The sequence below is a fragment of the Geotrypetes seraphini genome, chromosome 1 (assembly GCF_902459505.1).
Source record: "Geotrypetes seraphini chromosome 1, aGeoSer1.1, whole genome shotgun sequence".
In the NCBI taxonomy this organism is placed as follows: Eukaryota; Metazoa; Chordata; class Amphibia; order Gymnophiona; family Dermophiidae; genus Geotrypetes; species Geotrypetes seraphini.
The window spans coordinates 362,881,534-362,907,672 of NC_047084.1; the positions used below are offsets into that span (position 1 = coordinate 362,881,534).

The 26,139-nt window shown below is 40.1% G+C and overlaps 2 protein-coding genes across 4 annotated transcripts in view; one reads left to right on the plus strand and one right to left on the minus strand.

Annotated features, from left to right (window-relative positions):
• EPHA5 (EPH receptor A5) overlaps positions 1 to 26,139 on the plus strand; it is a 690,216-nt gene that overhangs the window by 604,839 nt on the left and 59,238 nt on the right. For all 3 annotated transcript variants that reach the window (XM_033914879.1, XM_033914888.1, XM_033914869.1), the window contains exon 13: positions 24,778 to 24,839. In XM_033914879.1, the coding sequence (XP_033770770.1) occupies positions 24,778 to 24,839 (62 nt within the window). The remainder of the gene's footprint in view (positions 1 to 24,777; positions 24,840 to 26,139) is intronic.
• On the minus strand, positions 3,247 to 4,692 carry LOC117345770. The gene is made up of 2 exons (XM_033914901.1): positions 4,447 to 4,692; positions 3,247 to 4,337 (listed from the first exon to the last, which is right to left on the minus strand). The coding sequence occupies exons 1-2, from the start codon at positions 4,467 to 4,469 to the stop codon at positions 3,362 to 3,364; spliced, it is 999 nt and encodes a 332-aa protein (XP_033770792.1). The 5' UTR covers positions 4,470 to 4,692; the 3' UTR covers positions 3,247 to 3,361.

The following is a 26,139-nucleotide window of genomic DNA, read 5'->3' on the forward strand; positions in this document are numbered from 1 at the left end:
ACAAGCCAACATGGATTCTGCAAAGGAAGATCGTGCCTAACGAACTTATTGCACTTCTTCGAAGGAATTAACAAACAAATGGACAAAGGGGACCCCATAGACATTGTATACTTAGATTTCCAAAAAGCTTTTGACAAGGTACCCCATGAACGCCTACTATGGAAATTGAAGAACCATGGGGTAGAAGGAGACGTACATAGATGGATCAAAAATTTGTGGGCGGGTAGAAAGCAAAGGGTGGGAGTGAAGGGCCATTACTCGGACTGGAGGAGGGTCACTAGTGGTGTTCCACAGGGGTTGGTACTTGGACCGCTGCTGTTCAATGTATTTATAAATGAGCTAGAAACAGGGACGAAGTGCAAAATAATAAAATTTGCAGACGACGCCAAACTATTTAGTGGAGTAGGGACAAAAGAGGACTGTGAAGACTTACAAAGGGACCTGAACAAACTAGAAGAGTGGGCGACGAGATGGCAGATGAAGTTTAATGTAGACAAATGTAAAGTCTTGCATGTAGGAAACAGAAACCCGAAGTACAGCTATACGATGGGAGGGCTGGTAATAGGTGAAAGTACCCTAGAAAAAGACTTGGAGGTAATAGTGGACAAGACAATGAAGCTGTCGGCACAGTGCGCAGCGGCCTCTAAGAAGGCAAATAGAATGCTAGGTATTATCAAGAAAGGTATTACAGCCAGAACGAAAGAGGTTATCCTGCCCTTGTATCAGGCGATGGTGCACCTATATCTGGAGTAGTCCAATATTGGTTGCCGTACCTTAAGAAGGATATGGCTTTACTCGAGAGGGTTCAGAAAAGGGCGACACGATTGATAAAAGGTATGGAAAACCTTACATATGCTGAAAGATTAGAGAAACTGGGGCTCTTTTCACTGGAAGAGGGGAAATGATAGAGACTTACAAGATCATGAAGGGCATAGATAAAGTGGAAAGGGACAGATTCTTCAAACTTTCGAAAACTACAAGAATGAGAGGGCATTCGGAAAAATTAAGTGGGGACAGATTCAGTACCAATGCTAGGAAGTTCTTCTTCACCCAGAGGATGGTGGACACCTGAATGCGCTTCCAGAGGGTGTGATAGGACAGAGTATGGTATTGGGGTTGAAGAAGGGGTTGGATGATTTCCTGAAGGAAAAGGGGATAGAAGGGTTACTATACTGGTCCTCGACCTGATGGGCTGCCGCGTGAGTGGACTGCTGGGCACGATGGACATCTGGTCTGACCCAGCAGAGGCACTTCTTATGTTCTTATGTTAATTTTAGGCTGGAGGTTTTTAATAGGTATGGAGGGCATTGGTTGAGGTTGCAAGCTGCTTGGCTGTATTTTTTTATAGAGTTTGTTAAGGTCGGACCATTGTATTATGATTCTTTTTCTGTGAGGGGCATTGTGATCTCTTCTAGGTGGGTTGGAGTTCCTGCGAAGTTTGTCCTGGCAGTTGTAATTTTGCTTTTAAAGTACTCAGCTAAAAGGGTGGCTGAAGAGGGAGGGTTATCGATTTTGGCTAGGTAGGGTTTGGTGTCTGCAAGTTCTTTTTGTAATTGGAATAGTTTTTTTTTGTGTGTGTCTTGGGCTTCTATGTCTATTTGATTTGTGTAGTATGTCTTTCTTTTTTCTTTTAGTTTTAGTTTGTAATGTTGGTTTAGTTTTTTTCCATGCTGCTCTTGTGTGTTCTTGATTACTTTTTCTCCATTTTCTTTCTAGTCGTCTGCATCTCAAACCTTCTAAAACATTACTGAAATCCCTTTTTTCTTTCAAAATTAGCTTTTGGAGAAGGAAAATGCTCATACTTTATATATTGATCTTTGTTAGGTGGAGACAAAAGGCTCTCCATGACACAACATATTGCTTGTTTGGTTGGTTTGTATGTGTTTCTTTGGTTGTGGTTAGGTCTGTCCTATATTTTTATGGAGTTCTTCATCATATTTTTATGGAGTTATTCATCTGTTGTAAGCTTTGGTTATGCATAATTTTTTTTTTTATTATAATTTTTTCTCATGTTTATTTTTATTTATTTATTCAATTTTCTATACTGTTCTCCCAAGATAGCTCAGAACGGTGTACATGAATTTAGTCAGGTACTCAAGTACTTTTCCTTGTCTGTCTCGGCGGGCTCACATTCTATCTAATGTATCTGGGGCAATAGTGGGATTAAGTGACTTGCCCAGGGTCACAAGGAGCAGTGTTGGTTTGAACCCACAACCTCAGGGTGCTGAGGCTGTAGCTTTAACCACTATGCTACACTCTCCCTCAACATAAAGTAAAAAAGGAAACAACAAAAAGTATACCAAATTTAGTATATTTCTTCCTATCAAGCCCACATCAAGATGAGTTAAGGAGAATCAAGGAAAAAAAGGAGCATAGATATTTATTTAAACAGGCAATTATATTCATTACAATACCCAAATATCTGTATATAATTCTAAGAAATTATTTCACAGCCCTCTCAGCATTATCAACATGCTCAGCCTTATTTAAAAGAAATGTTTCCAAATGAGCAGGATCCAAGAAAACAAAAAAATCTGTTCCCCATGTAATCAGACATTTACAGGGAAATTTTAGGAAAAAAGTGCCTCCCCCTGCCAAGACCCTAGCTCCCCTATTTTACTAAGGTGCGCTAACCGATTAGCGCATGTGTATTGCTATTTTTCTAAGGGTAATGCTATATCCCACTTTCCCTTCCCCTCACCAGCTCCCTGACTGGGAAAATTAATAGCATACACAGATGACTGAAAGCATAATATAGGTTTATTCATACAATTTTATAATAATGAAATCATGCAGTAAGGAATCAATAATTTGTTACCATATATTGCATCATCACCCTGATATCGGAGGACAAGCGACCATCAGAGGCAGCGCATTCATTTCATCTCAGCATCACACGGCTTGTCAGCAGTGGAGAAGTCCCGATTCCACTGAGTTCTGCCTGTCCTTTTATGCCCAAATTATGGTCAGGATCCGGTTTGTAACATGAACATATCACAGACAAGTTATGGTCAGGGTCCGGTTTGTCTATGTGTTCAAACATGAACATATACTCAAAGTATTATGGTCAGGATCCGGTTTATCTATGTGTTCAAACATGAACATATCACAGACAAGTTCACTAACCATTTATGCACATCCTGTCTTTCCCCCCCCTTCTCTCGATTGAATCATCCATATCCTGTCTTGCCAGGTGCAAGTTATCTTTCTGAACTCTAGTTCCCCTTTTAAAAAAAGAAAGTTGTTATTTGGTATTAGGATCCTTTTTTGCATGGCAGATGGTTTCTTAAACAGCCATTGTTACAAAAAAAAAACAAACTCTCAGACTACAGGTATGTCCCATACGTATCACATTCGGTCCTTAACAATGAGTGTTGTATGTAACCATCATCACTTTTTGTTGTTTACAACAAATGCCATATGCCACATAACAATTCCAGATAGATAAAATTATTACCAGAATAACAACTATTAACAGAGGATGGATGATCCAATCCAGAGTCGTTTTGGCTGAAGGTGAGTATCCTAAAAATATATCCCACCAATGATGTGAAGTAGCATCAGCTATTCCTGACCCTATTGTCACTATCGAGTCTGCTGCAATAGTGGTAGTAAGCTGATGAGCCATAATACTTTGATTTAGGTATTGGATGGCACTCTGTATTTTGGTTGATTGAGTTAATATGTTCTTAAATCTGGTCAAATTTACATCCCAATTTGGAACATCCCATTTAGTGCTATTCCAAATGATAGCTACATCCTTATCTACATCGGATGTTAATATGAATGTGTCATTTTCCCAGTGTAATACTGAAATGTTATGAATACATCCCGAAAAAGGCACTGCCATTCCTGGTATCACTGGTTGATCAGTTACTACACATACTACTTGTGGTGCTATTTCGACCATATACCTATAGGTTATTGGCATAATAGTCCATTCACATTTGTTTACAGTATTTTGCAATAAACATGGTTCATATACAGCAGATTGTAATTTACAAACTTTTCCACTTAAAGTGTTATCACAAAAAGTTAAATCATGAGTACGATTATGCATATCTATCACCTGTCCATAAAAGGTGGGGGTCCAAAAGTGTTGATTAGGAGCTGACCCAATTAGTAAAGGCATCACTATGTATTTACACATTATACTCTGTTTGGTTACATTGTAAATGGTAAAATATCCCTGACATAGGGTTTCCTCACACCTTATCCCCGAACTAGGTATTTGTAGCCAATGGCCTGCACGGATTATATCAGAAAAGACGGTCCTCCACACTTGTTCATTTGCTGTCAAAAGTTGTGTTTGAAAGACATTTTTCTGTTGTTGCTGCCTCTTCTGTCATTGTGAGGGCCTTTCCATATATCCACATTAGTTGTGATGTTAGCTATTGTACATCTCTGTCCTTTTTTCACAACTAAACTTTTCCTGTTGTCGTCTGCTGGTAGCACTTCTCCATCCCCATTGAAATCGAGCATTGTCATCCAAAACCAGACGCCTAGCCGGAGTCCATCCTTCTACGTGACCCAAAGATACGATACCAAGGACTGTGAATACGCATAGGACGATTAGGGTTTCCTGTAAAATTAAACACAGTATTACTCCCGTAAGTAACATTTCTCCTGTGGGACATATTCCCATTTTTCTACACCGGGCCTCATTATCAAGAGCGTACGGTCTTGTCCCACTGCTATCACTTCAGCAGGAGAGGGGGACCATTTCGGTTGCTAATCCATATTTTGGCCCCAACATTTACAGTATTTGTGGATCCAAACCCTTTTGCCCCCCTAACCGTCAATTCTGTAGGGGCTATGGTTTCTCTTACCGGAGCTATATATATAGGAATTAGCAACAGTTGTGCAATTCTTTCTCCCTGTGCTATTATTACATCCTCCGCACCTAAGTTAATTAGTATTACCCTACTCTCCCCTTGATAGTCAGCATCAATCACCCCTCCCAAGACAGTTATTCCTTTTGAGGCATAACTGGATCTGGTTACCAATTGCCCATAATGTTCTTTCGGAATTTTTCTCTGTGTTCTCCACAGCTCTAGTGGTGGAATGTGGTACTGCGGGTCAGTGTAAATCCTGGAAGGAAAGCACATGGTCATTAACAAAAAGAACAAAGAAAAGAAACACATGAAACATTTTCCCCTCTGTTAAACATGACTAGTTCTTGTATCGCAGAGTCACCGTCTCTGTGTTGAATTGTTGAAAAGATTCAAAAAAGGTTTTTTTTTCCTGAAACACAAAACACACAGATTAAATAGACTTATTTCAGGGTCCTGTGGCACCAAATATGGCCACAGGAAAATTTAAACAGGCAGACACATTCTCTACATGGTAAAATTATTCTCAATCCATATTCTTTATTAGGTTCCTACCCTGAAGAGCTTACTTGTAAAAAGTAAGCAAAATGTCAATTCCGAATTCATCCACTTACATAAAAGTTTATTATAATTGTTCTTTTCCGTTAACCAAGTTAGCAAGCCCTTTGTTTCACATTTATTTCGATTTTCAAAAAAAAAAAAAATATATATATAGGTACTTAACCTCTATTTTTCTTAATCTTTTTATTTTAAACTTCCCAATTTAATTTTAAAATGCATTTAAATTTAATTACTCCCTAATCATACATTTCGGGCAATGCATACTTTCAAAAAATACTTTATAAACCATGCAGGGGCACAAAAATTCATATTCAAAACTAATTTGAAACACTGAGATAAAGGCAAAGAAACTTTTTTTCTTTTGCACACCGTCACAAACACAATATTTCTTTTAAGCATGGCATCTATTGCTAGAATAAATCTTTCTTCTTTTCAGAAAAGTATTCTTTTACTGTAACATGCCTGAGATCCGGCTTTCACATACCTTATCTTCAAACAAATGTGCTGTATAAACCAGCAGGCACTCTTACGACTGCCAGAACACGTAACTATCTGGCTTGACAAAATTATTTGTCTCAAATCACATTCCTTATTCCTTCTGACCCTGCATTACCTTTCTTTCAACATTCTAATAAACAAGGGAAAAATTCAGGCTACATTCTCGTACAGAACTTTCAGACAAACAGCTCCTAAACTACTAAAATACCTTAATTGTTCTTAACAGCACAGATCTACACTGCAAAAACTCTTCCCTATGTGTGCTCGTAAAGTTTTCATTCTAAAAATCTAAAAATCCTCCTGCTGCTAACAAGGTAATTGCAAGTTACTACATTTGAAATCCCTCTGCTAGCTAATATTTACAACAGCATAAATCGATACCTGTGTTTGAAAAATTCACTCTTTATTCTTACTGGGATGCAAACCCACATGGTCGTCTAAACACTAAAAAAAAAGTTATCTCTATTGTTCTCAACACAGCAAGAATCCCTTAGCTATGCAAACTCTGATCTCTCACTACGCTGATCTTAGCGTACAGAAGCCTTTTTTTTTTATACTTATATTGTGCCACTTTTACAGCTGCTCTTTCTGCTACATCCTGATAATGTTCCAGTTTATCCTTTAATAATTTACTATTACATTCCAGCACCAGACACCGTCCCTCTAATTCTAACCTACTCTGTTCTACTCTCCCTTTCTCATTAAGTGCCGTCTGCAACCGCTTGTGCACCCCACGGTATGCAGAGGCCAACACCCAACTCCTTCGAGCCAGGGTAACTGCTTCACCTGTTTTCACAGGGATTGTTTCAAGTACTTGTACCACATTAAGTGCCATCTGCAACCGCTTGTGCACCCCACGGTATGCAGAGGCCAACACCCAACTCCTTCGAGCCAGGGTAACTGCTTCACCTGTTTTTACAGGGATTGTTTCAAGTACTTGTACCACATTCTTTGGTTCAAATTCCCTTAATTCCTTATCCCATGATTCCGCCAATCCATGATTGGCCATTTCTGCTGCTATTATTTCATACGGGTCCCCGGTCCAGCCAGGTATCCCTGCAGGTTCTTTTTTAGATTTCTCCTTTTGCCGGAACATTGTTCGGTCTTATTTAGGGAGATCCTGCCGACTACGCCAATTAATGTATTGCTATTTTTCTAAGGGTAATGCTATATCCCACTTTCCCTTCCCCTCACCAGCTCCCTGACTGGGAAAATTAATAGCATACACAGATGACTGAAAGCATAATATAGGTTTATTCATACAATTTTATAATAATGAAATCATGCAGTAAGGAATCAATAATTTGTTACCATATATTGCATCATCACCCTGATATCGGAGGACAAGCGACCATCAGAGGCAGCGCATTCATTTCATCTCAGCATCACACGGCTTGTCAGCAGTGGAGAAGTCCCGATTCCACTGAGTTCTGCCTGTCCTTTTATGCCCAAATTATGGTCAGGATCCGGTTTGTCTACGTGTTCACAGACAAGTTATGGTCAGGGTCCGGTTTGTCTATGTGTTCAAACATGAACATATACTCAAAGTATTATGGTCAGGATCCGGTTTATCTATGTGTTCAAACATGAACATATCACAGACAAGTTCACTAACCATTTATGCACATCCTGTCTTTCCCCCCCCTTCTCTCGATTGAATCATCCATATCCTGTCTTGCCAGGTGCAAGTTATCTTTCTGAACTCTAGTTCCCCTTTTAAAAAAAGAAAGTTGTTATTTGGTATTAGGATCCTTTTTTGCATGGCAGATGGTTTCTTAAACAGCCATTGTTACAAAAAAAAAACAAACTCTCAGACTACAGGTATGTCCCATACGTATCACAGCATGCTAAACACTAACGCATCCATAGACTAACATGCACGTGTTAGCGTTTAGCGTGCGCTAATTTGATTAGCGCACCTTAGTAAAACAGGGCCTAAGTCTAAGCATGAGGAAAGCCTTTCATCGAATCTGAGTTAGTCTCGATACATCTGGGAACATAAAAATTGTTTGCCCATAGAAAACCACCGACTTCTTTTTAAAATATGACTTTGTGACCATCATCTTTTTCTCTACTGAAGACATAGAAACCACCAAGGTTGATCTTTTTAGTATAGGATCATGAGATGATTCTAAAAATTTTGTAAGGTCAAGACTATCTGGTGTATTTATATTATCTATCTCACCCTCTTGGGCAAATTCCTTAACACAACAAGGAATATAATATGCCTTAACCACATCTCTGTCATTCATAGCCATTATGTAAAATATCCTTTAAATAAATTTTAAATTCCCTAGGAGAGAGAAAATGAGTAACAGGAAAATTTAGTAGTCTCAAGTTAATTGCTCTTGAGGTATTCTCAAATGTTTCTAATTGAAGATGAATCATCAGGTTATCTTTAATAGATGATACCTGTGCTGATTGACAAGACTTAATTTGAGTCTCTATTTTATCATAATTCTTTTCCAAATTATTAATTTTCAAATCTTGTTCAGCAAATTTGCTAGAGGCTTCTTCAGTAAATTTGCTATAAGATGACAAGTTATCTTGTAATGACTAATTTAATTTAATTATAGCAAGCATGATATCTTTTAAAGAAATCTCTTGTTCACTTAAAGAGGAATCATTCAATGAAGAGTAAACAAGACATTGACGCCTTAACTGCCTCAATTCTAGGAGATTCCAAATGCTGAGATAAACCAACAGAATTCTGATCCTTCACTAATTCTTGAATAGGAAGATCCTTCTCAAACCTTGTACTAGATTGATCCAGTTTTTCCTGTTGCAGGAGTGGGGTAGGTCCCCCTGATGATAGAGAAAGTTCAGGAGGAGACAGGAGAGACACAGATATAGTGGCAATAACTATAAAGGAAAAATATTTGTCCATAAGACCCTTTACTGACATCTGAGTCATTTTCCCTTTAGAACCTCCTTTCCTTTTCCTCATTTACCAAGTGGAGCAGAATCTCATGCACTACACTCCAAAGTGGCTCTGAGGGGCTCCAAAGGGGGCGTGCCCCTTTGGTCAAGCCCCTTCAGGCACGCACCCCTTTAGGCAAGAGGTTGCGTACCACGGAGCAGTCATACCCAATATCTCAGTCTCCTAGGAACTCTCTCTGATGTCAGGAATGGATAAAGGCCCAGCCTGTGGCTGTAGAATTTTCTCCCAAACTCCCTCAAATTTTAATAAACATAAATATAAACATAATGTCCTGTCTTGGATTACGGAGTATCTTACTTGCAGACATTATAAACTAAAAATGAGGACCAAAATCTCATCTAGCTGGATCCTTCCATGTGACATCCTGAAAGGATCTCCATTATCTCCTATCTTGTTTAATATATATATATGACATCTTTCTTCAACAACTTTGTAGCTTTGGGAACATTTTTTTTTTTTAATGTGGATGATATATTTTTACTGGTATCATTTCAAGATATATCTATTACCAATTCAGTGTATCTCATCTTGTATAAGATTATTCAAATTATTAAGTTTAGCACATGGTTTTAAACTGAGTAAAGATAAATCCAAATTGCTATGGTTTGATAGAGCTGAATATCCCTGATGAAATTTGTCTTTCTGATGGCCTTATATTAAAGGTGGATAAGTTAATGGTCTTGTGTCTATTTGGATACTTCATTGTCTAAGAAGCCTTATATAGATGCATTGGTTAAGGCTATCTTTTTAAACTTATGTTGTCTTAGGAGGGTGCGTTCATTGTTTGAAGAAAAACACTTCTTGATATTGCTACAAGAATTAGTCCTTTCTAAGTTAGATTACTGTAATGGTCTTTATGTCTTCTTTCTGCTACTCTGATCGCTAGATTACAAATTATTAAAAATACCACTGCTAGGATGGTTTTTAAACTATAAAGATTGAATCATATCACACCTGTCTTGATGAAGCTTCACTGGCTGCCAATGTGGATCCAATTTACATTTAAACTGTTATGTTGGATGTACAGTATATATTTTGCTGGATTATGTCCTGATTATTTAATTTCTCTGTTCTTTGCCTTTATCTCCTCTGTTTTCTCAAGCCAGTGAATCCTGTTTTATTTTCCATCTTTTGATAAAGTAAAAAAATATAAAATATTCTATGACTATGATAATGCCTTTTCCTTATCAGGCAGTTACAGCTTTGCGTTCATTACCAATTGAAGTAAGAACCATACCATCTTACTTGTCATTTTGAAAGGTTTTAAAAAACATATGCTTTGGAGTACCTGTATGTAAGCAGCTTTGAGTGTGGTTATAAAACTACAAAAAAAGCAGTATAGAAGTCCCAATTCCTTTTCCTTTCACTTATTTGTGTTAAAAAAAACAAACCTCTAACTTTTTGCACATTATTATATTAATTTTGTTATCTGCAGTGAACCCATTGTTGGAAATAAGTATCATTACCATTACATACAAGTTATATGCATTCACAACAAGCTGGTCAATGTTTAACTTGTGGGTAGTCAACATGATCCTCTCCATATAGTAAAGGGCAGAAGGAGAGCAGCACAAGGGCAGACTGCTACAATTATATACTTTTTCTCATATATCAGTGGCAGCAATGAACACATTTTGCATAAATTTTCAGAAGTGGGCAATATATATGGATATTAAAACTAGCTATATAATACTTGTCACTGTATTTATACAGTTCTGCTATCTCTCTACATTATATATGCCTCTTGAAAAATAAAGGGTTTTAAGTTTCTTGTACAAACTCATTAGGTCCCCTTTTGATCTAAGCTCAAGCAATAGAGAATTCCATAGTCATAGCTCAGCTACTATGCAGGCACAATTTCTAGTAATAGATTTGAGAGGAAATTCTATAAGAATTTAGGGGGCAAAATGTGCATAAATACCAGTGTTCTACTTATGTATTGTCAAGGGCAGGTCAGCTTTGGTGCTGATTTGTCTATAGAGCAATTGCAAATCAGTGAACAACATAAGTTTTGTTATGCTCCTGCAAACATTAAACAGTCTTACCTTGGGCAGTTGAGTTGACCCTGCAGTATCCTTATGACTCAGTCCTTGTGAGTCTTTTTCCTGACACTCTTATGCTATCAGGCATGGTATAATCTTCTTCGAAACCACGGGTCAATTCTTTTTCCTTGTAGACATCATAACATAGCAAATAGGTTCTCATCTCTAAGTTTTCCTTCTCTGAATAGCCACCAAGGGTCTTTGCACACCTCTGCTCCTGAGGGGCCTTTACAGTACAGAAGCAGAGCGAAAGTCTTCACCCTATTCCCTTTGATGTTCAGGAACCATCCCATACCTTCTTTATGCCCACAATTCCAGTTTCTCTTTTTCTTTTAATATAGTGTCCCAAATTAAACCTGACAGCTCATAGACAGCACCTTAATTCAGTCAAAGAATTGTGTCTCCATTCCAGATCAGGGCTCTCTCGCTCTCTCTCTCTCTATCTCTCTCTCTCTCAGTCTTGCACTTGGCCAAATTCCTGTTGTTGTTTTTTCCAGACACCAGTTTCAGGGACCTCCGTGCTCTGGGAATGGCTAACCCGTACCACAGTTCCTGGTCCAGCATATGCTTTGGGATCTTTAGTGCCCTAGGTTAGGTAACCTGTTTTCTTCTCTTGGCCATCTCTGAGGGAGTTTTTTCCTCTTCATCTTTTCTTAGCTTCCATTTGCTCTTGCAGTCTTTGATGTCCTGGTTGTTATGGTGGACTGGTTTGAGATGCTCACAGATGACCACCCACTCTCTCCCCATGCTGGAGGCACATCTTGTATACTCCCCACTCTATTCCCCTTCACTCTAGTCCTATGAGTATAGAGTAAAGTTTGGTCTCTCCACTGGCTAAGCACACCTGCTGGCTTGTGCTTGACAGGTTACCGCAGTGGGAAAACAGACATGTGTTTAGCTGTTTCCTGTCCTCCTCATGTATATATTCCCCATCTGTGTCCATCCTCTTTCCTTGCCCATGTCTAGCATTGAAATCTGTATATTTTATCCTTAAGCTTTAAGAATGGTCTGAAATTTGGCAGCTAAAATTTAATGCTAAGAAATTCTTTATGCCCACAATTCCAGTTTCTCTTTTTCTTTGAATACAGTGTCCCAAATTAAACCTAAAATGCAAGGTGCATTTGGGCTGTAAAATCCCAAAGGAACAGTACAGTTTAGGGGGTGAAAAACTTATGTGCAGGACTTGGGTGTGATTGTAAGTGATGATCTTAAGGAGGCCAAGCAGGTTGAAAAGGTGACGGCAAAAGCTATAAGGATGCTAGGGTGCATAGGAAGAGGTATGACCAGTAGGAGAAAGGAGGTATTGATGCCCCTGTATAAGAATCCGGTGAGGCCTCATTTAGAATATTGTGTACAATTCTGGAAACCGCACCATCGAAAAGATATAAAAAGGATGTCCGAGTCAGTCTAGAGCAAGGGTGTCAAAGTCCCTCCTCTAGGGCCGCAATCCAGTTGGGTTTTCAGGATTTCCCCAATGATATGCATGAGATCTATTAGCAGTGCATGCAAATAGATCTCATGCATATTCATTGGGGAAATCCTGAAAACCCGACTGTATTGCGGCCCTTGAAGAGGGACTTTGACACCCTTGGTCTAGAGGAAGGCTACTAAAATTGTACACGATCTTCGTCATAAGGTGTTTGGGAACAGACTTAAAGATCTCATTAAGTATATTTTAGAGGAAAGGCAGGAGAGGGGAGATTGATAGAGATGTTTAAATGCCTATGTGGCATAAATGCGAATGAGTCGAGTCTTTCTTTTGAAAGGAAGCTCAGGAATAAGACAGCATAGGATGAAGTTAAGAGGTGATAGGCTCAGGAGTAATCTATGGAAATACTTTTGTACTGAAACGGCGGTAGATGTGTGGAACAGTCTCTCAGAAGAAGTGGTAGAGACTGAGACTATGTCTACCATTACCTTTCATGAGAGAAGAAAAGATAATGGTTACTGTGAATGGGCAGACAAAATGGGCTATCTGGCCTTTATTTGCCATCATGTTTCTATGTTTATTATTTCACACTTGTATATATTGCCATTACCTTTTTTTTTAACTTTAATTTTTCTATTAATGCAATTTTACAATCACTTGAATACATCCTTGATTAAGAAATCTCAGCAAACAGACAAAATTATTAATAATTAATAAAGAAAAGGAAAAAAATATCTCTGAACAGTTCACAATAATAATGATACAGGACAATTCAAAATGGGGAAAAGAAAAAAAAAAATATCTCTGGAATCTTGCCACTCCACTCATTTTCCTCAGCCCACTTACTAACCCTTCTCCAGAAAGATTATATTCACTTTTAAGTTCTTCTTCCTGCAATGCCCTAGGGCACGCCCAACTTATATTTTGGTGTCTTTTAAGGATTTTTGTCTTGGGATTTTTGCTGTAGTAAGTTAGAGGTTGGACATTTTATGCAAGATGTCCACAACCCCAGTAGAAAATATTTCCTTTTTCAAAGCTGCCAAATGTTTATCTTTTATTTTTGAAAATGAGCTAGGTGTAAGTTTTTGTCCTTTGGACGTCTACCTTTTTTGCCCATTTTCAAAAATAAAAACGCCCACGTGAAAAACATACAAAAGCAAGTTTAGTAGATGTACCCACCAACTACCTTGTCTGATCACGGCAGAAGAATCCCAATCAGCTGAGCCGGTTTCGAGGATTCCTAGTGGCTCAGCTAATGTGGATTCCCTCTGCCAGGATCAGCTGAGCCGCGGAGCCCTACATTCCTCCCCCTGACATCCTCGGACCTCCCCCAACATCCCCCTGACATCCCCCAAATCCCCATGAAATCCCCGACATCCCCCCCTGCCATCCCAGACCTCCCCGACATCCCCTTGAAATTCCCGACATCCTGCTCTCATCCTGGACCACCCCTGACATCTCTGCCCCCTCACCACATCCCCCCAATATTCCTGGGCCCTCTCCCACATCCCCAGATCTCCCTGTATCTTTGGATGAGAAAACGGCAGGAGGGAAGCTTCCTCCCTCCTGCCTACAGGGCTGCGTGCTGCAAATGACAGGGTTTCCCACTCCCAATGCATCTTGGGATGCAGTGGGAGGGGCTGAAAGTCTTGATTGGCTCAAAATCACCATTTTGGACATCTGGAGCATTTTTCATCAACAATGCTTGTCCATCCATGTTTAAACTCAGCAGCTCATACTTTCAGTGTTGAAAATTGAGGACACATCAACATACACTGCATCTAACTCAGATTTAATTTTGGTAGACAGGAATGTTATCACGGCACAATACTCAATTTTGTCCTTTTTAAAAATTATTATTATAAAGTGAATCAATTATTCACTTTAAAAGGCTAACATAATGAAACTAGACGTTAGAACAGGGGTAGGGAACTCCGATCCTTGAGAGCCGTATTCCAGCCGGGTTTTCAGGATTTCCCCAATGAATATGCATGAGATCTATTTGCATGCACTGCGTTAGAATGACTTGAATATCTAGCTGTAGACATTTGTCAGTGCTATCTGCTGGACAGCTTTAGAATTGTATTGCTAATCATACTCTAGGTCAGGCTGGAAACGTTTATCAAATGACACTCGTAAGTCTTGTATAGACATATGCATGGGTGAGAAATACTCTGTTTGGTTTCTTTGCTTTGCAATCTGTGACATCAGAAAGTTCCACCTCTTAAGAGAAGGCTGTTGCTCATTTGCTATGCTTCTTGACCTTTTCAAAAGTACATTTGGCTTTCTGAAATATTTCCAGTCATTCCCATTGTGATTATAGGAGAACAGAAATGCAAGCAGATTTTTCAGCTGCCATATAATTAGTTCTGAGAATTGTACTATTTATTGTTTCTGCTTTACACTGAAAAAGGAAAAGAGAAATGTTCATTTAATAACATAAATATCAATAGGGGGTAGCCTTGTTAGCAATTAAAACACAGCATTAGATGAGGTATATTTTAAAAGAGAAAGAACAATTACATTCAAATAGTGAAACCCAATTTACCTTTGTTGAATGTCATCTGTAATTTTCATAATGCTCAAACATAACTTATAATTGATCTTTTTTCTCCCTAAGATGTACAGGCATTTCTTTTCAAATGATTGACAGGTTTGCATTTGCTCATGCTGCTTTATAGCAAATGGAAATTGATTTAAAAAAAAAAAAAAGGAGATCACCTGTTTTTATAAGATTTCAGCACAATTACAAGTGCCAGAGAAAAACAAATTAATTATGGTTGTGTCATCAGTGCAAGCTAGTGAGGAACAAGATTTTAAAAAGAAACAAACAAGCAAAAGCTACCCCTTTTTACAAAACTGTGCAAGAGATTTTAGCACTGGTCAGCACGCTGAGTGCTCTGCGCTGCTCCGACATTCATAGGAACTCTATGACCGTCGTAGCAGCGCAGAGCATTCAGCGCGCTGGTCAGTGCTAAAAACCTCTTGCGTGGATTTGTAAAAGGGCATAAAAATAAGTAATGAAGGACCTCGTTTACAAAGCTGTTTAGCTGTGGCAACTGCCCCGAAGCCCATAGGGATTTAAAGGGTTTGGGGGTCCATTGTCACGCAGCAGCTGCTAGCGCAGCTTTGTAAAAGGGGTAAACGAGGGCTGAACAAATGTCTTTTTCTTTCCGACAAAGGAAGGCTTACATGCTCATGGATTTATGTGGCAGAGACATTAATTTTGATGGCTCTTGAAAAATGTGCTGAGATAGGTCAGTCAGATTGAACATGGATTTTTTTTCCTTGATCGATTTGGGAATATGTTCAATAGAAAACAATTTAGAGACAAACTACATCATAGTTTCTTCATAAGTCAGATATTCTAAGCATCCTCTTTTAACCTTTCCCCAGTCCTGCTTTTAATTGTAATAGGCTGGAACATGGGAAGAACCAAATGGATAGAATTACTTGATTTGACTAAAGAGAACTTAGGCCCTCTTTTACAAAGGTGCGCTAAGCGTTTTAGCACCCGTTTAGCGCGTGCTAAATCAACACGTGTGCTAACGCGTTCATAGGATAACATGCACACATTAGCGTTTAGCTTGCGCTAAAAAGCTTAGCACACCTTTGTAAAAGAGGGGGTTCACGAGAAGTCATGCTTGTTAATCTACCAGAGTTTTTGGAAGGCTTAAACTAGCAGGTGAAAAAGGATGAGCAGCTTGACACAATGTAAGTGGATATTCTGAAATCATTCGATAACGCTCCTCTTATTAGAATTCTGAGTAAAATAAGTCTTAGGATGGAAGTCAATCTCCTCTTGTGGACTGGTAACTTGGTAAACGGTAGGAAACAGACTGCTGCAGTAATCACTCCAACGCCCATAGAGATTAAATGGGTGTCGGAACATTTGCCACGCCGTAGCCGCTACTGCAGTTTTGTAAATAGGGGGATTAAGGACCTGTATAATAAAACTCCTTGTCAACATGTTTTAGTGTAAAGCTTAATAAAATTTTATGGGCACATTAAAATGAAGCATAATATGGCATGAAATAAATTTTATAGAAGACATGATAAAGTTTACTTTCATTAGCATGGCTTCAGTATTGTTGCTGACTGCTGGGAAGTACCTTATGGTAACCAGCCAAAAGTGAAAGGTCTGATTTAGCAGGGCCATTTGATCCCTTTCAGCCTATATAAAGATCAGCATTGTCCCTCATCCCACATCATCACCCATCCCCTTCCCTCCCATTATCAACCCTTTACCTTAAACCATCTCAGCTCCTTCCTGGTAGGTCATTAAACCTCCTCAACTGAGTCGCTCTGCATCATTAGTTACTTGGATTTCCAAAGTATCAAGATTCTCTTTCAAGGCACAGTTTATTGTATAGTTGTAGTTCCCCAACCACTTTTCCATAATGAACCTGTAGGGTTCCTGTTGTCCACTGTGAACACCTTCTTAATGAAATGTGCTAATGGAGAGCTGCCCCTAGCAGCATCATTGAACAGTTGCGGTTGCAAAGGTAGAAAAGCTGTCATACTTCATGCAATTGAAGACAGGGGGCTCACTGGATTGGTGAGATTAATTCTGGAGAACCATAAGAGGAGGTTGGAGACTATGGAGTCTTTGGGGTGTTATTTGAAGAGGGATATGTGGCATGTGGTGGAAACAGAGTTGTTGATGGTTCAGGGAAAGGGTTTCATGAGGTAAGGAAGAGGTGATAGTTTGATAGGTGTGTTAATGATGGCTCCTCTGGGAGTATTAATGCAGGGGGAGGGTATGTGATGGTTAGAGGAGGATGTTATGGGGAGAGTATAAAATCTAGTCTTGATGGATAGTTATATGGGTAAAATGGGAGACTCCTTGAGAAGATTAAGTTTTATATGAAAGGAGACAATGTTCTTTTGTGGATTGTAAAGTGGCTACAAGATATAAAACAGAGTAGGACTAATTTTTATTTATTTATTTAAAAATGTATACTCTGTCTAAAAATACCTAGGTGGTTGGGGGTCTGTACAAGGGGGAGGTGGGAGGGGAAAACTCAGTGCCACAAACCAGAGCCAGTAAGCTATGGTTTTGCGTGACCCATTGATCCTGGGTCACAAGAATAATTCCTATAAGATGAGATTCAACAACCTGCAGTCCTGAGATGCCACAGGTTGCGAAACCCTTGGGATATGAAGGTGTGGTAAAGGGCGAACGTTTACCCCACCTTGATAAATTACCCCCACCCTTTATGTTTTAACTATAGAGCATACTGAGAGCTTTACCTCTGAGGGAGATGTGATAGATATTTATGAAATCATGAATGGGGTAGAATGGTGAAATAAAGGACAGTTCTTTACCCTTTCAAACTGCACAAAAACAAGTGGACACTCTATTAAGTTGATGACTACCAGATTGAAATTTTTTCATGCAGTGCATGAAACTTTATTAGAAACGTATTCATTCAGTGCATAATCAAGGTGTGGTCTCTGTTACTAGAGAAATGTGGCCATTGACTAACATAGGGATTGATGCAGAAAGTCACACAGTGCAACCTCATACTGAAAGCTGATGGTACAGTTTCTACCATGAGATTAGAAAGAAAAATATTCACATCTTCCTTAGCTTTAAGAAATTCTTCCAACTGCTTAAGCTCATAAAATTGAAATAGTTTACCCTCAAAGATTATAAAGCATACACAAGGAAATCTGAGAATGAAATTAGCACTTATGGATATAACCCTGGTCTGAAGAGACAGGAAAGCTCTACGTGTTGTCTGTGAATATTATTGTATAACCCTTATGTTCACTGCTTAAGGTTGGCTAGAAAGGAAGGATGGGATTGTGTCCTCAGATTGTTGTTTTCCCCTTTTTTTTCCTGATTCTTTAATATATATTTCATATTTTTTGAGGACTGTATTTGAATTGATTTATTTCTATGGATTGTATTATTTTTCCTGTTCATGTTTTGGAAATATTTCTATTATGTCGCAGGTGGACAGTGCTATGTTATATATTTAAAATCTTGAATAAAATTTTTAAAAAAATTCCACAACAATGTGGTTTTCTTAATGAGATGCTAATTCAAAATGTGCAGAGCATGTACACTAATCAAAGAAAGCCTGTCGGACACAAGGACAGCTTTACTGTTTTCATGTCCAAAGAAAACAAAAGTGCCAGCGCATATCTGCACATAAATGTTTTAGGAGTCTAAAATTTATGCACAGGATAACCTGTGCAGATGTGCGTTGGTACTTTCATTCGTATAGAGAAGCAGCGACTGATAACTCCACACACAGCTGTTACTCCCATTCTGTCTTTTGAAGTTGCAAGTACTCAATACTTTGTCTCAGAAGAAAAAGAAAAAAAATGGCAGTAAATCCCCAAAATTTGACATTAAATCCTCTTGACTAATCTTTCTATTACTGCCAAGGACCTGGTGGTTAATTTCATGCACTGTGCACACATTAAAGTCCCCTGTTTACTTCTGTCTGTTGTGGAGAAATACCTGATGGCACCATTAACATTCATTTTAATATACTGAGAGCCCATGTGGCCTGCATGAGATTAACTGTTACAGTAAACTCCTTCTTACAACATAAAAACATAGAAACATGAGGGCAGATAAAGGCCAAATGGCCCATCCAGTCTGCCCATCCGCAATAACCATTATCTCTTCAGCAGAGGAAGAGCTTGTTTGACTTCTTCGAGGGAGTAAACAGACAGATAGACAAGGGTAACCCAGTCGACATTGTATATCTGGATTTTCAGAAGGCTTTCGACAAGGTTCCACATGAACAACTACTTTGAAAAATTGCGAGTCATGGAATCGAGCGTGAAATACTCACGTGGAATAAAAATTGGCTGGTGGATAGGAAACAGAGAGTGGGAGTAAATGGACAATACTCGGACTGGAAAAGCATCACCAGTGGAGTGCCGCAGCGTTCAATGCTTGGACTCGTGCTCTTCAATATATTTATAAATGATCTGGAAATTGGTACGACAAGTGAGGTGATTAAATTTGCGGTTGATACGAAGTTATTCAGAGTAGTGAAGATGCAGGAGGATTGCAAATATCTGTAACATGACATAAACACGCTCGAGAAATGGGCCGTGACATGGCAAATTAGGTTCAACGTGGATAAGTGTAAGGTGATGCATGTCGGTAACAAAAATCTTATGCACGAATACAGGATGTCTGGGGTGGTACTTGGAGAGACCCCCCAGGAAAGAGACTTGAGAGTACTGGTCGACAAGACGATGAAGCCGTCCGCGCAATGTGCAGTGGTGGCGAAAAGGGCAAACAGAATGCTGGGAATTATTAAGAAGGGGATCACAAACAGATCAGAGAGGGTTATCATGCCGCTGTACTGGGCCATGGTGCGCCCTCACCTGGAGTACTTTGTCCAGCACTGGTCACCGTACATGAAGAAGGACACGTTACTACTCGAAAGGGTCCAGAGAAGAGTGACTAAAATGGTAAAGGGGCTGAAGGAGTTGCCGTACAGTGAGAGATTAGAGAAACTGGGCCTCTTCTCCCTTGAAAAGAGGAGACTGAGAGGGGACATGATAAAAAACATTCAAGATAAAGAAGAACACCAGATTCATCTGGTGTGATATAACATTAGCTGAGCTGATGTCACCGGCTGGTAATATTTATTGAATGATGGGGGGAGGGGGAACAGAGGGTAAGGGGAATATATGAGGTGTTATCAAGGGTCTGTAGAATAAGGATTGACAATTTTATAAGATGAAGTAAGAAAGGGTTAATAGACAGAGCTTGTAAGAAAGAAAAATGATTAGGGAGGTTGCTAAGGTGATGGGGTGGAGCAGTCACGTGATTGGTTGGATGTTGTGGTAGGCTGGAGTGAACTCTGTGAGGAAAGGGGAACAGTAGAGTAGTCTCTTCAGGAAAAGATTATCCCTCCCTCCCTCCCATTTGTGCTGGTGTTATGTTTTGTGTTAGTGTTGTGGGGTGGGGTGGGGGATGTACATGTTATATGTCGACTTGGGTGGATTTGGTGGAGCTTATGGGGTTGGGGGGAGGTGGTCGCAGCTTTGGGTGGGGCGGAAAATGGGGTTTGGCCCAGTTGGATCTGGGAGATGAGCAGTTAATAAATAAATAAATGTAACATTCGTATGCGATACCGCTGCGAGGGGAAGCATGGCCTTGCGTCACCGTGGATCATGTTTGGGGGGAGGGGAAGCATGACCTTGCGTCACCGTGGGTCATGTTTGGGGGGAGGGGAAGCATGACCTGGCGTCACCGTGGGTCATGTTTGGGGGGAGGGGAAGCATGACCTGGCATCACCGTGGGTCATGTTTGAGGGGAGGGGAGGGGAAGCATGGCCTTGCATCACCGTGGGCCATATTTGGGGGAATGTTATAAATTTAAAGACTTAACGGGAGCTAGTTTCGACACCGAATAGCTCCCTGGGGATGTGTGAAATATGCATTGGGGGTTTGTTGGTTTTTGGACACAGATTGTATTGTAAGTGAAGATAATATTCAGATAGATAATAAAGCTGCGGCCAAATATTTATTCCAATAAAACTGAGTTGTGTGATTATTGATTGATGGTGATTAGCTTTCAGTTGCAGGTGATGGGAATGCGAATGCTAATGTTATGAAGGGAATAGACTTAGTAGATAAAAACAAGTTGCTCACCCTCTCCAAGGTAGGGAGAACGAGAGGGCACTCTCTAAAGTTGAAAGAGGATAGATTCCGTACAAACGTAAGGAAGTTCTTCTTCATCCAGAGAGTGGTGGAAAACTGGAACGCTCTTCTAGAGGCTGTTATAGGGGAAAACACCCAACAGGGATTTAAGACAAAGTTGGACGGGTTCCTGTTGAACCAAAACGTAAGCAGGTAGGGCTGGTCTCAGGGCACTGGTCTTGACCTGGGGGTCACCGCGGGAGCGGACAGCTGGGCACGATGGACCACTGGTCTGACCCAGCAGCGGCAAATTCTTATGTTCTTCCTCTCTGGAAGATCCCACATGCCTATTCCAGGATTTCTTGAATTTAGACAACAATGTGAATGCAGACCACTTGTTAACCATGTGGTACTGTCCATGGTAGTTTTCTGCATTGGCTCCATAGCAGGGTTCAAAATTGGCTTGAACAAGTTCCTGGAAAAAAAAAATCCATAAACGGGAGAGGCATTGCTGATTCTTAAAAATGTGCTATGATAAATAGATTTATTGCTGAGAACTCGTGACTCAGATTGGCTATTGTTGGAAATAGGGTGCTGGGCTTGATTGACCTTAAAATGGTTTTTCCTATGTTCTTATGTTTTAATTCAGGCTAGTTAACATGGGTGATTGTGTGAGGCAGTGTTTATGGTAACACCTAAATCGGGGGTCGGCAACCTGCGGCTCCAGAGCCGCATGCGGCTCTTTTCCACCTTTGCTGCGGCTCCGGTAGTGTGTCACGCAGGCATGCAGTTACAAGTCCGGCGTCGCGGCGGGAAATAGCCATGCTGAGCAGTGAGCTCAGCACATACACAGATGAAAGCCTTGCTTGCTGATTGGTCCGGCGGCCCCGCCCCGCCGTACCAATCAGCAAGCAAGGCTTTCATCTGTGTAGTGCTGAGCTCACTGCTCAGCATGGCTATTTCCCGCCGCGACGCCTGAAAAAGAAATCATCCTGGCCGGGGTCGGTGTCATGCTCCGGAGATCTACAGCCTTCCTATCTCCCTCTCCCTTCTACCTGCTTCCGGCCACATCCCCTGCTCCGCGGCTCTCTTCGGCAACTCAGCAGCAGCTTCTGACGTCGGGGCCTACCCTCTGCGAGTCCCGCTTGTTTCAACTTCCTTTTTTCACAAAGGCGGGACTCGTAGAGGGAAGGCCTCGATGTCAGCAGCTTGTCTTGATCACCGCTGCTGACGAGTTGCTGAAGAGAGCCGCGGAGCAGGGGGGTGTTGCCAGGTGCAGGTAGAAGGGAGAGGGCCAGATGCAGGACTCGTGGGTGAGGGAGGAGAAGAGAGAGAGAAAGAGAGAGGGGAGGAAACAAAATGAAATATTTCATACTGGGCTGGGCCGGAGTGGAGGGAGGGTGGAAAGATTCTGGCTACAGGGTGCAGTAACAAAGGAAAAGGGGGGAAAGCTGAAAATGGAGATAGTGACACAAAGAAGAGAAAGAGTAAGCAGGACCTACTGAATAAGGATAGAGATACAGAGGGGACATGAAGAGGAGGTGAAATAGAGACATAGAAGTAATGCTGAAAAAATGGGGGGGGGGGAGATAAAGACATTGAAAGGGCAAATGGTGAACATGGGGTAAAGACAAGGACAGAGACAAATGAAGATTCTGAAAAAATGATGAGATAGGGATATAGGTGAGATGGACACAAAGAAGGGTGATGCTGGAAAATAGGTGGAATGGTAATTCTGACAGACACAGAAGGGAAATGCTGGATCAAGGAGAGATGGGGCTCAGGCTGGATGGAATGAGGAGAAATGCCTTGTTGGCCCGGAACTTCCTCTCCTACGTCAGAATTGACGTCAGGGAGCGGAATGCTGGTCAGCGCAACACTTCTGCAGGGAAAGCTTGGGACGGTGGTGGCTTGGGGGCTGTTCCCCGATTGCGGTGGCAGCAAACCGAGTGGCTTGGGGGACGGCACGGAGACAGAAAGAAGGGGGAACAGGGAGACAAAGAAAAAGTTGGGGGAGAGAATGAGGTCTGGAGGAGAGGAAACATACAGGAGGCTGGAAGAAAGGAAGAAAGATTGGATGCACAGTCAGAAGAAGAAAGTGCAACCAGAGACTCATGAAATCACCAAATAGCAAAGGTAGGAAAAATGATTTTATTTTCAATTTAGTGATCCTGTATATAGCATTAAGATAAGAAACAATATATGCAGTGTTAGATTTGTTTTATAATGGTTTTGCGGCTCCAAGTTTTTTTTTTCTTTTCGAAAACGGGTCCAAGTGGCTCTTTATGTCTTAAAGGTTGCAGACCCCTGACCTAAATCAAGACAACATTTCCATTTTTAGATTAACAAGTTGACGGTAGTGTGAGAGGACAGCATACCATGAACATGTTAAAGACTCTTGTGCATTTGAACTTTCCTTTATTTACATGCATGGAGGGAGCTCCCCTCCCCCCTATCGTGTGTTCTCACCCTATAAACCGAGTTTAATCATTGAAGAGTTCTTTAGCTGGAAGCCTGGGCCCCTCACGGAAACTTGCAATCATGGATCCTGAATCTTGCCTTTAAAAATATATTTCTTATACAATTCCACAGACCAAAAGCTTGTTATTTAGGTTAGCACATTAGTTAAAATATTTCCACAATATTAATTACAAACAAGAAAAACCTTGCCTTGAGAAACAGCAGAACAACAGAAAAGGCAAGGGGTGGATTCCTTTCATCCAAAGCAATCTTTATTCAAGAACGTCCCAACAAGAACAATACCTTCCTCAAGGGACACGGTATTTGAATCTGAAGCTGAAACTAGGATTCTTGTTGGGACATTCTTGAATAAAGATTGTTTTGGCTGAAAGGACTCCGCCTCTTGCATTTTCTGGAACAAAAAAGTGTTTCGAAACCCCATCCCCTTGTAATGAATTCAAAACTATTCAAAATATTTTTTGCCTTTTTCAAATTTTAGAATAATAAAAAAATCATTCAAAAAACTTATCTGAATCACAGCAGGTGTATTTTCATAGCTTATTGTCTGACAATAAACCTGCTATGATTCAGGTAAGTTTTTTGAATGATTTTCTGATTGTCCTAAAATTTGAAAAAGACAAAAAAATCTTTTGAATAGTTTTGAATTCACTACAAGGGGATGGGTTTTTGAAACGCTTTTTTGTTCCATCTTTCCCCTCTTAGTACTTTTGCTGAGTGTTTATTGATTTCTCTTTGATATTTGATCGAAAGACTACATGATGTACGGGACAGGACTTATAGGTGCTGGTCCCCTATAAGTTTCCTGCCTGGGGCTTAAATTATTAAATAATTATAAATTCATTTTTATAATTCAATTTTTTTGGCCTGTACTGACATGTCTTTTCATTTAAAATTTGTCAGCTTCCAGCGTTGGTCCTTTGAGCAGATTGGAAGGGATCTGCCAATTATTATTATTTTTTGTAGACACTTGAAGTATTTTTGGCAAATTTGTTTGTTTGTTTTTTGGAGGCCACAATATTAATGACATCATAATTATTGTTATAGTTATTGAATCTCGCCAGGACAGTTAAAAGAGGCGAAACACAATTGTGCACGTTAGATTGTTCAGTACTAATACTTAGATTCAGTACTTTTCTTCAAATATAGTTAAAAATACTTGCAAATTTTCTATCCTGACAAGTTTAATAACACAAATTGAATCTGATCTTTCAGATTTTAATAAGTGTGCTGACTGCACTTTTCTATCAAATGTCATCTGTTATACATGAATACATTAAAGCAATCGGTTTTAAAATCTGCAGGAAATTGATTTTTCCAGACAGCTAAAGTTCCTGAATTTTATAAAATCTGTTCTGTACTTTTTTTCTTCAGGCAAGCCAGTGATGATAGTGACAGAATACATGGAGAATGGTTCTCTTGATTCCTTTCTAAAGGTACGTTTTCCTTCTATGTTTTATTCTTATAGACTTATTTTTGTATGTAGGAAAAAGAGCAGCCCTTGCTGCACTGGCTGTGGTGAGATTTCCTCGGTTATTCAGCAGTAAGAAGCCTTTATGAAATTACTATGAAAATTGAAATAAATTGAACTCTTAAATCACTTTGCCATCCTTTTACAAAGCTGCACTAAGCAGTAATGTACGCTTAATGTGCAGCAAAAAAAAAAAAAAAAAGTTTAGGCATGTGTACATGCTAGATTCTATAAATGGTGCTTTAATTGGGTGCCACTAGGTACCTTCATTGATTCTGCCTAGCAACACCTAACTACCCCCCCCCCTTTGCAGTAGTTTAAAAAAAAATCAGTGAGGTGGGGCAACCCCTACACCTTGTTTGTTTTAAGTAAAATTTTGTGTGTTTTTCATATATATATAAATGAATAAAATTAGGAACAACAAAATGGGTTAATTAATATTTTTGGACCACCCTAGTGAGCTGGTAGTGGTGTGTATAATTTAGCAGCTTGAAGGATTCTAAAAGTATGTGAGTCACCGAAGGGATGTCTGTGAGTTTCAGGGGGGGGGGGCAGTTGTGAATGCAAGTCACTGAGGTCCTGATTCTATAAGAGGTGCCTGATGTGGTAGGTACCTGGAAAATGAGTGCCTGCCACCTGTCAATCATAGACAGGTAATGCTTACAGAATCACTGCTAGCAAAGACCCTAGGTGACTGAAATTTATTTATTCAGTTTTCAGTATTTTTCTTCCAATGGAGCTCAGAACAGTTTACATGAATTTATTCAGGCACTCAAGCAATTTTCCCCATCTGTCCTGGCTCACAATCTTTCTAATGTACCTTGGGCAATGGGGGTTGGATTAAAAGACTTTCTCAGGGTCACAAGGAGCAGTGTAAGTTTGAACCCACAACTGTAGGGTGCTGAGGCTGTAGTTTTAACCACTGTACCACCAGGGTTTTACAAGCTTACATTTATGGCACCTAGGGTCCTTGTAGAATCACGGCCAGCAATGCCTAGTAACACCAAAGTCCGGTGTCGCCTCTAAATGAGCCCACTTCCAAACATTGGTGTCACTAGACACCATGGACTCAGGCACTACTCCTAGAGGGTGTCTAGCGGCACTTAATTTTTAAAAATGTGTTTTAATGGTGTGACCACTTTATTTAAAACACTTAAGTTAGGTGCTAGTAGGTGCAATCTAGGCACCTGTCAGTGCCTTTCAGCAACCTTTGCAGATTCAGGCCCTGCATGACTGTAAGGGATCTTTGTCTCAATAGTGTATCC